The sequence below is a fragment of the Carassius gibelio genome, chromosome A20 (assembly GCF_023724105.1).
Source record: "Carassius gibelio isolate Cgi1373 ecotype wild population from Czech Republic chromosome A20, carGib1.2-hapl.c, whole genome shotgun sequence".
NCBI lineage: Eukaryota > Metazoa > Chordata > Actinopteri > Cypriniformes > Cyprinidae > Carassius > Carassius gibelio.
The window spans coordinates 27,670,837-27,684,738 of record NC_068390.1 but is presented as its reverse complement, the minus strand read 5'-3'; the positions used below and the strand labels follow the sequence as shown (position 1 = coordinate 27,684,738).

General features: G+C 34.3%; 1 protein-coding gene across 2 annotated transcripts in view; it reads right to left on the bottom strand.

Moving 5' to 3' along the window:
* Positions 1–13,092, bottom strand: part of fig4a (FIG4 phosphoinositide 5-phosphatase a) — a 59,973-nt gene extending 46,881 nt beyond the window's left edge. For both annotated transcript variants that reach the window (XM_052535491.1, XM_052535493.1), the window contains exons 1-6: positions 12,953–13,092; positions 11,313–11,415; positions 8,878–8,976; positions 7,780–7,903; positions 4,380–4,536; positions 634–684 (exon numbers count right to left, since the gene is read on the bottom strand). In XM_052535491.1, the coding sequence (XP_052391451.1) occupies positions 634–684; positions 4,380–4,536; positions 7,780–7,903; positions 8,878–8,976; positions 11,313–11,375 (494 nt within the window). In that variant the 5' untranslated portion in view covers positions 11,376–11,415; positions 12,953–13,092. The remainder of the gene's footprint in view (positions 1–633; positions 685–4,379; positions 4,537–7,779; positions 7,904–8,877; positions 8,977–11,312; positions 11,416–12,952) is intronic.
* Positions 13,093–13,902: the final 810 nt, after the last annotated feature.

The following is a 13,902-nucleotide window of genomic DNA, read 5'->3' as shown; positions in this document are numbered from 1 at the left end:
TAAGTTAAAAAGAGAAAATAAATAGAAATTAAAACTATAATAGCAATATCAATGATACACACATAATAAAAATGCATTTATTTTTTATTACTCTCAGAGATGGATTAATGAAGAAGGTCTCGTTAAATGATTTCATTAAAGATCTCACAAATATACTCTTTTTTTTATTATTATATATTTTCTTTAAGATGAAGAAACCAAATAAAAAAAGAAGGTACATTTGCATCAATTCTCAAGATTATTCTGTCAAATGTTTGTCTGTAAAATGTGTTTGTGATCTTCCTTATGAATAAATGACGTTTGATTAATTATATTTAGTGATCTTCTACAACATTCAGACATTTAGAAGTGTTCAGACAGGTTTTAGGTTTGCTGTCTGATTATATGAATTATTATTTGACTTTTTGACAGCTTCTTTTCTAAAACCAAGCGACTGGTTCATGAAGAATACGTTACGGACGGATCGGTGAAAAGAAACAAGGTGGGAAAAGGACAAATAAGGCCAGATGATCTCAGGAAATCATATCAGTATTATTACAATGATCTGGGAAGTGATCGGAGGTCACAGCATTATGAGAACGAGACGCTTTCTTTCTTTCTAAAGGGCTTTGAGACGAGTAGATCAACACTCACCTGAAGTAGAAGTTACTGGACAGATCCACGTTCTGGAATATTCTCACATATCTGTGGAAAAACACACTCGGCTTGTAAGAAAACAGCTCATAGCTCTGGAATGACTGAGATTTTTAAATGGTATTGAAAGTGTCTCTTCTGTTCATCAAGGCTGCATTTATTTTATTAAATATACAGTAAAAATTATGAAATAATATTATAAATTTAAATATCTGTTTTCTATGTGAATATATATTACACTATAATTTATTTCTGTGATCAAAGTTGTATTTTCAGCATCATTCCTCCAGTCTTCAGTGTCACATGATCTTCAGAAATCATGAAAATATGATGATTTACTGCTCAAGAAACATTTCTGATTATTATCAATGTTGAACACAGTTGTGCTGCTCAATATTTTTGTGTTATACTACCACTGATTGAAAGAAACTAATAATTTTGTTCATTAAGGATGCAGTTGATCAAAAGTGACCATAAAAAAACATTTATAATGTTATAAAAGATTTCTATTTCAAATAAATGCTGTTCTTTTGAACTTTATGTTCATCAGAAAGTCCTAAAAAATAAAATATAAAACGGTTCCTACAAAAATATCGTGCAGCATAACTGTGTTCAACACTGATAATAATCAGAAATGTTTCTTGAGCAGTAAATCCTCATATTATTCTGATTTCTGAAGATCATGTGACACTGAAGACTGGAGGAATGATGCTGAAAATACAGCGGAGCATCACAGAAATAAATTATATTTTAAAACATATTAACATATAAACCACTTATTTTAAATTGTAATAATTTTTCATAATTTTTAATGCATTTCAGATCAAATAAATCCAGCACTGGGGAGCAGAAGAGACTCTTTATTATTACAGACTTTTGAGCACTAGTGAACTACCAAGATAATAATGTATTTTTGCTGGCTGCTTTTGTTTTATTAGAATGTTGCTATCATGAAACAGTTCAGGTGTAACAATATCAGTAGAGCTGAAGGAAAAGCAATGTTATTGAAGCGCTCGACCTAAATTGGACACAAAGACGCAAACAATGTCTCGTGTTACATGAACAGTCACAGGCTGTACTTCTGAAAGCACAGTGTGTTATTCTACATCTCTAACATACATCACAAGAGACGAAAAACAGACTTCACTGTCGTCACACACCAACTCACTCACGTACACTCATACACACTCATTAATTTACTCACTCACTCATACAAACACACGCACACACACAAACTCACACTCAGACACACTCTCTTACACTCACACACTCATACTAACACACAATCGCACACACACAAACACTCACTCGCACGCACACTCTCACTCGCACTCTTACTCACGCACTCACTTGCACACTCACTCGCATGCACACTTGCATGCGCACTATCACTCACTCGCCCACTCACTCGCATGCACACTCTCACTCGCACGTGCACTCTCACGCATGCGCACGTGCAATCTCACTCGCACACTCACACATACAAACACACACACTCAATCACACACTCGCACGCGCACACTCACTTGCACGCACACTCATTCTCACTCGCACACTCACTCGTATTCGCACTCTCACTCGCACACTCTCACTCGCGCACTCTCAATCACACGCACACTCACTCACACACTCACTCGCATGTACACTCGCACGCACACTCTGACTCACACACTCACTCGCATGCGCACTCTCACTCACACACTCACTCGCGCACTCAATCGCACGCACACTCTGATTAGCACACTCACTCTCACTCACACACTCACTCGCACGCACACTCACTCACACACTCACTCGCATGTACACTCGCACGCACACTCTGACTCACACACTCACTCGCATGCGCACTCTCACTCACACACTCACTCGCGCACTCAATCGCACGCACACTCTGATTAGCACACTCACTCTCACTCACACACTCACTCGCACGCACACTCACTCACACACTCACTCGCATGTACACTCGCACACTCACTCGCATGCGCACTCTCACTCACACTCTCACTCGCGCACTCTCAATCGCACGCACACTCACTCTCACTCGCACACTCTCACTCGCGCACTCTCAATCGCACGCACACTCACTCACACACTCACTCGCATGTACACTCGCACGCACACTCTGACCCACACACTCACTCGCATGCGCACTCTCACTCACACACTCACTCGCGCACTCAATCACACGCACACTCTGATTAGCACACTCACTCTCACTCACACACTCACTCGCACGCACACTCACACACTCACTCGCATGTACACTCGCACACTCACTCGCATGCGCACTCTCACTCACACTCTCACTCGCGCACTCTCAATCGCACGCACACTCACTCTCACTCGCACACTCTCACTCGCGCACTCTCAATCGCACGCACACTCACTCACACACTCACTCGCATGTACACTCGCACGCACACTCTGACTCGCACACTCACTCGCATGCGCACTCACACACTCTCACTCGCGCACTCTCAATCGCACGCACACTCTGATTAGCACACTCACTCTCACTCGCACGCACACTCACTCACACACTCACTCGCATGTACACTCGCACGCACACTCTGACTCGCACACTCACTTGCATGCGCACTCTCACTCACACACTCTCACTCGCGCACTCTCAATCGCACGCACACTCTGATTAGCACACTCACTCTCACTCGCACGCACACTCACTCACACACTCACTCGCATGCGCACACTCGCACACACACTCTGACTCGCACACTCACTCGCATGCGCACTCTCATTCACACACTCTCACTCGCGCACTCACTCGCATGTACACTCGCACGCACACTCTGACTCGCACACTCGCATGCACACTCGCAATCGCACGCGCACTCACTCACACACTCACTCGCATGCGCACACTCGCACACACACTGACTCGCACACTCACTCGCATGCGCACTCTCACTCACACACTCTCACTCGCGCACTCACTCGCATGTACACTCGCACGCACACTCTGACTCGCACACTCGCATGCACACTCGCAATCGCACGCGCACTCTCACTCGCACGCACACTCACTCACACACTCACTCGCATGCGCACACTCGCACACACACTCTGACTCGCACACTCACTCGCATGCGCACTCTCACTCACACACTCTCACTCGCGCACTCACTCGCATGTACACTCGCACGCACACTCTGACTCGCACACTCGCATGCACACTCGCAATCGCACGCGCACTCTCACTCGCGCACTCACTCACATGCACACTCGCATGCACACTCGCATGCACACTCACTCACTCGCACGCACACTCTCTCACTCGCGCTCTCACTCGTGCACTCACTCACTCGCATGCACACTCTCTCACTCGCGCACTCACTTACTCGCACGCACACTCTCACTCGCGCACACTCACTCACTCGCACGTACAAACACAAGTGTGAATTGCTTCCTGAGATCAGGGTGAGCGACCGCAGCAGGACAGACACGGTGTGAGAAAAACCAGAAGAAACAGACAAACAGTCTAGAAACAGCACACTAGCATACTAACACTACTGCAGCATGCAAGCTCAAAACATACTGTATGTGAGATTACCATCAGCAAATAGCATCTAATGACCCATTATTTATTTAAAAGACAAGTGCATAACATGAAAAAGCTAAAATAAAGCTAAATAGAAATATAAAAAAACTACTAAAAACACAATATACTCGAACATAAAAAATTAATGAAATGGTCACACAATAACAACCTATGATTATCTCACCGGGCCTCATCAGGGTGTGTGACTCTCACAGAGTCATTGGGAATGTAGATCATATTGGTGTCTTCAATCTTATAAATCGAGTGGCCGCCGATATCGGCCATCCTGCGGCGTTTAGTGATCAACACGATATAATAACCCTCCAGAAACCGCACGAAACCTGAAAGACACGAGAGAGCAGAGAAAAATCATGTTGGGTTTTTACACTTTACAGTAACTTCTCATTAGTTAACATATAATACTTTAGTTAGTTAATGATTTAGCGCCATCGGCTTCCACGACTGCGAGAGAAAGCAAAAATATTGGAGAAGTGAGAAAAAAAATAAAAATGCATGTCCAATTCATAAACTAATTAACTTAATGTGATGCACATTTAGTATATCAACAGATTCGATTTCTGTAATACTACTAATAAACTGAATATTGTAGGTTTTATATTTGTATTATCGATAAATCCAATTTGTTTCAGTCATAAATTGTCTCTAATTACTTGCAGCTAGCCATATTTAACCATGTTCATACTTTATAACTGAATATATTTAATTGTTTTCACAATTAACAGATAAAGCTGATTCTAAGCCATTTTAAATAAATGCATTTTAAAAATATGATTGTTTAAATTAAATTGATACGTATAAATAATAATAAACTTTCATTTATGTATGACTGACAAATATGCATCATTTTAAGTTTTTAGTTTACGTTAAAACTGCATGATTAGAAATCTTCTCCAGATGTTAACTGATGGACTGGAGTGCTGTGGATTATTGTGATGCTTTTATCAGCTGTTTGGACTCTCATTCTGACGGCACCCATTCACTTGCATTGCACAAGTGATGCAATTTCTCCAAATCTGATGAAGAAACAAACTCATCCTAATCTCGAATGCTCTGAGAGTGAGGATATTTTCAGCAAATGTTCATTTTTACTGCTTTAACTGGGCATCAAACAACAATATTTCCATTTCTTTTGTGTTTAATGTTCATTCAGAGGCGAATGCATCACTCTAATGACGAGAAATGAGGGTATAATCAACAATAACATGCCGTGTTTGTCATGAATCTATCAGGTGTGTCGTAAACGCGTGCCACACAAACATTAATGTTCAGATCTATTTGTTTGTGCACCAATTTTGAACTTATTACATCCACGATGCCTTCTCCCTCAGCAGAAGGTGATTTAAAGCATAGAGAGGTTGTATAAGACACAATTTCAATGACTAACACAACTAAAAGTGAGATTTGACCAGATATGAGTCAGCAGAACTAGGTCAGTGAGAGTGCTGTTATTGTTACTTAAAACTCTTTAAATCGATTTTATTAATTGCAATACAGCTGAAACTAAATAAACATTACATAAACAGTAATGTGTTGCACACTCAATGCCAAAGTCATGGGTTTGCTTCCCAGGAAGAGATCGAATGCATTTAGAGTCACTCTGGATAAAATCATCTGGAAAATGCATGAATGAATGCAAAACATACATATTAGATGAAAAACATAAAAGTTGCTTTTAAAACGTAATAAATTAAATTACTAAAATTACTAAAACTTAAATAAATAAGGTTAAATAAAGATATAAAAATAAAAAATAAAACTGACAAAAGCATAAAATTACTAAAACTATTAAAAACAAACAAAAATAACTATTAAAAATGACTAAAGCACAAAGCAAAATGCTAAAATGGAAATAAATAGAAATTAAAGCAAAATATAAATATTTAAAATGGAAATAAATAGAAATTAAAGCAAAATATAAATATTTAAAATGGAAATAAATAGAAATTAAAGCAAAATATAAATATTTAAAATGTAATAAATAGAAATTAAAGCAAAATATAAATATTTAAAATGGAAATAAATAGAAATTAAAGCAAAATATAAATATTTAAAATGTAATAGAAATTAAAGCAAAATATAAATATTTAAAAAATGACAAAAGTACACAAAATTACTAAAACTGAATAAATATAAATGAAAGCTATATAGATATATAAAAACTATTAAAAATCAAAAAAGACAAACTATTTAAAACTAAAACCATATAAAAACTAATGAAATTAAATAAGTACAACAAATACTAAAACTATAATAAAACTTAAACTGAAATAAACTGAAATTATTGCTACATATATAAAAAAGACAAAAGTGCATAACATGACAAAGCTAAAATAAAGCTAAATAGAAATATAAAAAACTACTAAAAACACAATATACTCAAACATAAAAAAAATTATAAAATAAAACAAATAAAAATGACAAAAGAATAACAAATTACTAAATTTAAACCTGAAATAAAAAGAAATTAAAGCGAAAAAGATATATAAAAAAAAAAAACTTAAAAAAGCACATAAAATGACTCAAATAAAATTTATTTACACACACATATATGTATATATAGCCAAATATAAATATGTAGGTAATCTAATAAAAATGACAAGAGCTAATATAAAGACAATATAGACAATAATAGACAAAAATAAAATAAAGCTAAATAGAAATATAAAAAAACTGAATAAAAATGACAAACACAAAATGACAAACGAATAAAATAACAAAACATTTTTCCAAAACCAAAATATTAATTAAAGCTAAAAAGATACAGATAAAAAAACGAAATCTAATAAAAATGACAAAAGCAAGTAACATGACAAAACTAAAATAAATGTAATTACATTACAAATATTTAAAAAACGTATTAAACACGACAAAAGATCTAACATTTCTTAAAATTTCTAAAACCAAAACTGAATAATCCATTGATTCTAAATAGAAACTTTTTTCTTAAATGACAAAAGCAAATAAAAAATTATTAAAACAAACAAAAGATAAAATTAAAAATAAAAACAGAAGCAAATTTAATATAAAAAAAACATTATATAAATGATACTAAAGTACTCCTGGACCAGTAAAAACACTGCAGATGCACATACAGTGTTTAAACTAATTTTTTCTGCTGAAGAGTTTGTGTTTTCTCACTTTACTAATGCACCTGACTGTCATGCGTTCGTTCTGTGTGTTAGTGGACTTCAACGAGTCGCTCACTGAGGCTCCGGAGCTGAAACAAGCAGCCAAACTCAGCTGACCCTCAGGACAGAATCGGTGGAAAGGAGGTTGTTGGAAAAGTGTGGTGTATATCTCGAGCATCTCTGAGACACGCGTGTGGGCGGCGCTCTCGTGCACGTGTGCGGTTTCTATTGCAACGGGGAGCCGAGCGTCTCGGGTAAACAGCGTGGGCATCTTCTGAAACGTTTGGCTGACCTTCAGACGACACACGTGTCTGTGCTAAAAACCGCAGCGATACAATGTCGGCTTATTGCATTAGTGCACAGCTAATTGACAAGACGGAGGCAAAGAGGAAGATGAATAAACAGAGAAAATGAAACTAGGGAAAAGGCTCTTACCCACAATGCCGTGGGCAGAAACGGCTCTGGAAAGACCGGAGGATCCCTTCTGCCCGATCTTAGTACGATTGCCGAGATCCAGACGTCCCAGAAGCTCTCGCACCTCCTGCTGACTGTAAACATGCTGCCAGAAACACACACCATCACAGTTAAACACACACACATTTACACGGAGCAAACCTTCACAAACAATGAATTGCAATGGATCAATTCAGGGATGAAATTCCATTCCATTCCATTCCATTCCATTCCATTCAATAAAATAAAATAAAATAAAATAAAATAAAATAAAATAAAATAAAATAAAATAAAATAAAATAAAATAAAATAAAATAAAATAAAATAAAATAAAATAAAATAAAATAAAATAAAATAAAATAAAATAAAATAAAATAAAATAAAATAAAATAAAATAAAAGTTTAATTTGCAACTAACTGAAATAAAATAACCTAAAAATATAAAATAAATTGAACCTAAATTGAAATATCAAAAACAAAATAAAAAAAAGCACATAAGTACTAAAACTCAAATGAAGATAAAATAAAGCTAAATTGAAAAATTTAAATAAGAAAAACTAATATAAATGGCAAAAGCACATTATTACTAACACTAAAATAAATATAATTTTTTAAGCTATAGAAACTAAACCTAAAAAGACAAAAAAAAACACAACAAGATGTCTAAAAATAAAATAAAAAATAAAAAAATGACAAAAGTGCACAATATTATGCAATTTAGAGTTTATAACAAATCATTAACATTAAACTAAATCTAAAATAAATATGCTTATAAATATAACAAACGTAATAATAATAATAATAACATAAAGCACACAAAAAAAATTACTAAAACAAATATAAAATTAAAGCTACACACTAACAAAGTAAAACTAGTAAAAGACAAAGCAAAAATGACTAAAACTAAAAACAAAAACAAATTAAAGCAACAAAGAAACATAAAAATGCCATTTATAATAAAAATAACAAAAATAAAATAACTTTTGGTTTAACAAGGCTACAAACAAATATACCACCAAGTAAAATGGGTTGAAACATATTTTGATGTTGTCTTCTTTGTGAAGATTATGAGCATCTTACCTTATCATCAATAATGACCAGATCTCGCGGTTCAGTGCGGTCGATCTTCAGGACGCGGTGTTTCGTCTGAGCGTTATTACTGCCCACCAGAAAATACCTCTGAGCAAACCATCACAAACTAACAATTACAATCAATTAACCATTTCTCAAAAGCAACAAACATATTTTTAAATGACCGAATGAGAGAAACTCAGGAAAAAACGTGTCACATAAAATTTTTTAAAAAAAATTATATTACATTATATTATAATAATTATACATATATTCATATTTGCATAAGGAAAATGAATGAAGCCATTAAAAATCATCAGTTAAGCACACTTACAGAAGTCATTTCAATCAATTCTTGTTATTGCGATATCTTTAGCAAATTAGCAAATCATATTCAAATCAAATACTGCACCTTTCAGTAATGCGAATTTATGTGTTTTAATTGTGATGAAAAAGTACTTAAAATAGACTTTTAAAATAGACTCTTTATGCAAGAAAACAACTTTACTTCCATATCTTGATTTTGGAGTGAAATATAAAGCAGGATATCAAACATCCAGAGAGATGAAGAGCCGTTGAGTGAATATGAAGAAAAACAGCAGGGTTTGAGGCATTTTGCTCTTTATTTGGACAGATTTCCAGGTAGGATACACTAAAGACCCCCAGTGAAGTCGACAAACGGAAGATAGAGACAGTCAGTGCTAATAATCTCTGTTATTATAGTCTGTGTTCGGTCATGAATGACAGCTGCGCTCATAAATGGTCTGATCTGTCCTGTTCTGTGCTTTAAAAGAGCGTAAGATACAGCATGAAATTAAAGGGACACAATGGACTCACATTGGACTGCACTGTCTGTCTGCACACAGTAAATGATGCGCACTGCACTTGAATCAATGTTTTATTACACAGTATTGAGCAGAATACCATGCATGTTGCTGAGGACAGTGTGCTGCATCATTTTCACCTGATGGACCAGAAAACTGGTGAAAAAAAACCTGAAGAAGGAACCGGAGCCATATTTACATTATTTGACTATTAAACATTACAATTTGTAAAATAACAAAAACAAATAAAAAATGTATTAATTATAAATAATAAAAAATAATTATAAAAATAAATAAATAAAACTGACAAAACTTTGTTTTAATGTTGCGGAGGTGGAATTTATTTTTTTAAATTATGAAATATTATTACAATTTAAAATAACAGGTTTCTATGTGAATATACAGTAAAATTTAATTTAATCATGTGATCAAAGTTTTATTTTCAGCATCATTCCTCCAGTCTGCAGTGTCACATATCTTCAGAAATCAGAATAATGTACTGATTTGTTCTTTTAAATCATAATATTTCACAACACTACTGTATTTTTGATCAAATAAACATAGCCTTAGCGAGCAGAGCAAACTTCTTACAAAACAACAACAAAATATTTTTCTAATTTGTACATTCATATAAACTCTAATGTAAATAAATCATCTTATTTGTAGTGGTTTATTGTCTTCAACATATATCTGATCTTCTATTCTGATTAGAAATACCTGATTTGGACAATTAAGAACACTTTCACTTACAAAAGTTATTCGTGTCAAGATCTTCTTTTGTGAAATGTGATTCTCATTAGACTTAATTATATTTAAATAGCATTCTGCATACTACAATAATGAGAACTTATTGGCAAAATTTGATTTAATCGCCATGAAAATAATGTCATAATAGACACACATGTGTCCCTGGAGCACAAAACCAGTCTGGAGTCTCTGGGGTGTATTGGAAGCAATAGACAAAAATACATTCATCGTATGGGTCAAAATTATCAATTTTTCTTTTATGGCAAAAATCATTAGGATATTAAGTAAAGATCATGTTCCATGAATAGATTTAGTAAATTTCCTACCATAACTATATCAAAAATGAATTTTTGATTAGTAATATGCATTGCTAAGAACTTCATTTGAACAACTTTAAAGTTGATTTTCTCAATATTTAGATTTTTTTTGCATCCTCAGATTCCAGATTTTCAAATAGTTGCATCTCAGACAAATACTGAACCACACATCAATGGAGAGATGATTTATTCAGCTTTCAGATGATGCATAAACCTCAATTTTGAAAATTTGACACTTAAGGCTTAAGTTTTGCATATATGGTCCTAAACCTGACTTCATTTTCTTTATGCAAAAATCTAAATTCTTAATTTTTATTAAAACAGTACAGACTGAAGATGTGATGGCTGCAGCTCTCAGTTTAATGACAACTAAACACTGCCATCTAGCAGCACACAAAGACATCAACATCTGTGTGACAGCTTCACACAGTCAGAAACCTCCTATATATATATATTCATACACAGCTGCTGATCTGATAAACACCAAAGCATTTAAAACACCAGAGCTTTTTTAATTCAAAATCATACTCAAAGCAATGACTGAAATGTGACTTACGGCTCTGGTCTCGTACAGCACCAGCTTCTGCACTCCTCGAATCACAGCGGCGTTCACAGGCATGATGAAGCTTCAGTCCTTCAGCCCAATCAATGACACACAACTGATGAACACAACACACGCTGACCGTCACAATCAGAGAGTGCTATCTGTTACTGCTTCCAGATTACACATACAAGAACTGATGCTAGTGACATAATCCATCACATTACACACACATACAATCAGACTACTTTTAGATTAGTATTGATTTAAAGATACAAAGATTAGGAAAATATATTCTATTCTTTATTACTAACAACATGAAGTGCATTAAATAAAATTGTGAAATATTATTATCATTTACAATAACTGTTTTCCATGTAAATATACAGTAAAATATAATTTATTTCTGTGATCAAAGCTGCATTTTTTTATCATTTCTGATGATAGATCGATAGATAGAGAATTGGTTAAAACTTTGGGATAATTAAATTTGTTTTAAAATGTTTTTGAAAGAGGTCTCTCCTGCTCACCAAGGCTGAATTTATTTGATCAAAAATACAATAAAATTTTTTTTAATATTATTAGCATTTAAAATAACTACTTTCTATGTGAATCTCTGTTAATATGTAATTTATTTCTGTGATGCTCCGCTGTATTTTCAGCATCATTCCTCCAGTCTTTCAGTGTCACATGATCTTCAGAAATCATGAAAATATGATGATTTATGAATCATCGATGTTTCACGATATTACTGTTTTACTGTATTTTTTATTAAATAAATGGATTACATTAAACCTTACATTTCATCAAAGTTTCCAAAAATGGGGTTTTGTAAAGGAGCTGCCGGGGGTTAATAATATGTGATAATATAATCCAAAATAAAATAACTGCAGTCTGATTCTGAGAATTTCGAAATGTAATTTAATCTAATTTACTAGTACTTAATTTTTGGAATATGATTACATAATCTAGATCACATGTGTAATCAGTTACTAAATAAATGATGCATTTTCACATGACAGAACTTCTCTATTATAGCAACAAATCATGAAGTACAGATCAAGTTTACACATGCATTGCAGAAACAGGAAAATGCTAATCACTCCATTAAAAAAAATGCATTTGTTTTTATCCAGCACTGCATTAAATAAGCTTTTCCAAATAATAGCAATTACATATTTTGCTTATAAATCTTACTTTTCATTTACTCGGCTCTTTAGAAGCTACATGAGATATATAATAATAACTATATTAGATCAGTTTACACCGATTGAATTTGTAAGGTGCATGTAAACAACTGTAAATGCTTAAAAAACTAAAAAATATAATAATATTATTCATAAACCATCGGTAATTCCGATTACAATTAAAATATTTGAGATATTTAAAACTACAATGAAACCAGATTAGTTCTTAAACGCATTTTTACTTCTAAATATAGACAAAAATGATAATCCAGGAATAATCTAATATGAAAATAAGAGGAAATCCGGCTCAAGGAACATTTAAATGCTAACAAATGACAAAATGAGGAAGAAATGTTGGTGTTTCTCGAACATGTTTACGGCCTTTGCGTTTTAAAAACAAGACGGTTTCTAAATCACAGGGATGATAATAGACAGAATTCGAACAAGAAACAAATAAATAGCACTTACAATCCGCGGTCGCGAGCATTAGAGTCGATTTATTGATAAATGTTGTGTAGAATCGAAACGCTACATTGTATCATGTGACTGTCATGCACTTCAGCTGAGACGGAACCTCCGGTGGGACAAAAAACACAAACGGAAAAGCGATTTGAAAAACACACTCACTGGACAAGTCACACTTGTTTTGGTCGCGTTGTGTTAGACAGATAAGTTAACTTCATCTAGATGTTCATTTCCTGAAATAAAAACTAGTGTTTTTACATTTCTTAAGAAAAAAAAAAGAAAAGAAAAAAAAAGTTATACGAAACGAACATTTCGAAGCTTCGAATCACTACTCTAACACGTTAACGTTACACATTAAAATCTCTACACATGAATACAATACATCAGGTAAAAACAATAGACATTGGTTCAGTGGTTTGCTGGGTGAATCAGTGAAGCAGTGATGGGAAAAACGAATCTTTTCGGAGATCCGACTCAAAATGATTCACCGATTCAAAACGGCACGCGCTCGTGACGCGTGCTGGTCAAAACTGTATATAAAAGTAAACGTCAAAAACATGCACAAAAACAGATAAAAAAAAAAACCATTAGTATTTTACTATTATATTTTTTCTGCAGTATTTAAAGCAGATGTAATCTTTGACAAGAGATCTGATAACTCAAGAAACAGATAAACAACATTTGTCAGTGTTTTATCGCGTTCATCTGCTGGAAACAAAAATCGCTCTGAAATAATATGGTGTGAACTTCATATGCAGTGAGTGTGAAGATGCACTGCTCCTCACTTCCTGTAGATGCTGCTGTGTGTTAATGCATGGATTGAGTGTGTCCTGTCTCAGTGTTCATAGTGTTTCACTTCAGTTCAGCTCAGTTTTGACCTCGAAAGGCACATTGGTTTGTTTTGTGTGTTACAAGTGTGTGTAAAGTTAAAAATAAATTAGTTTTGCAGTCTA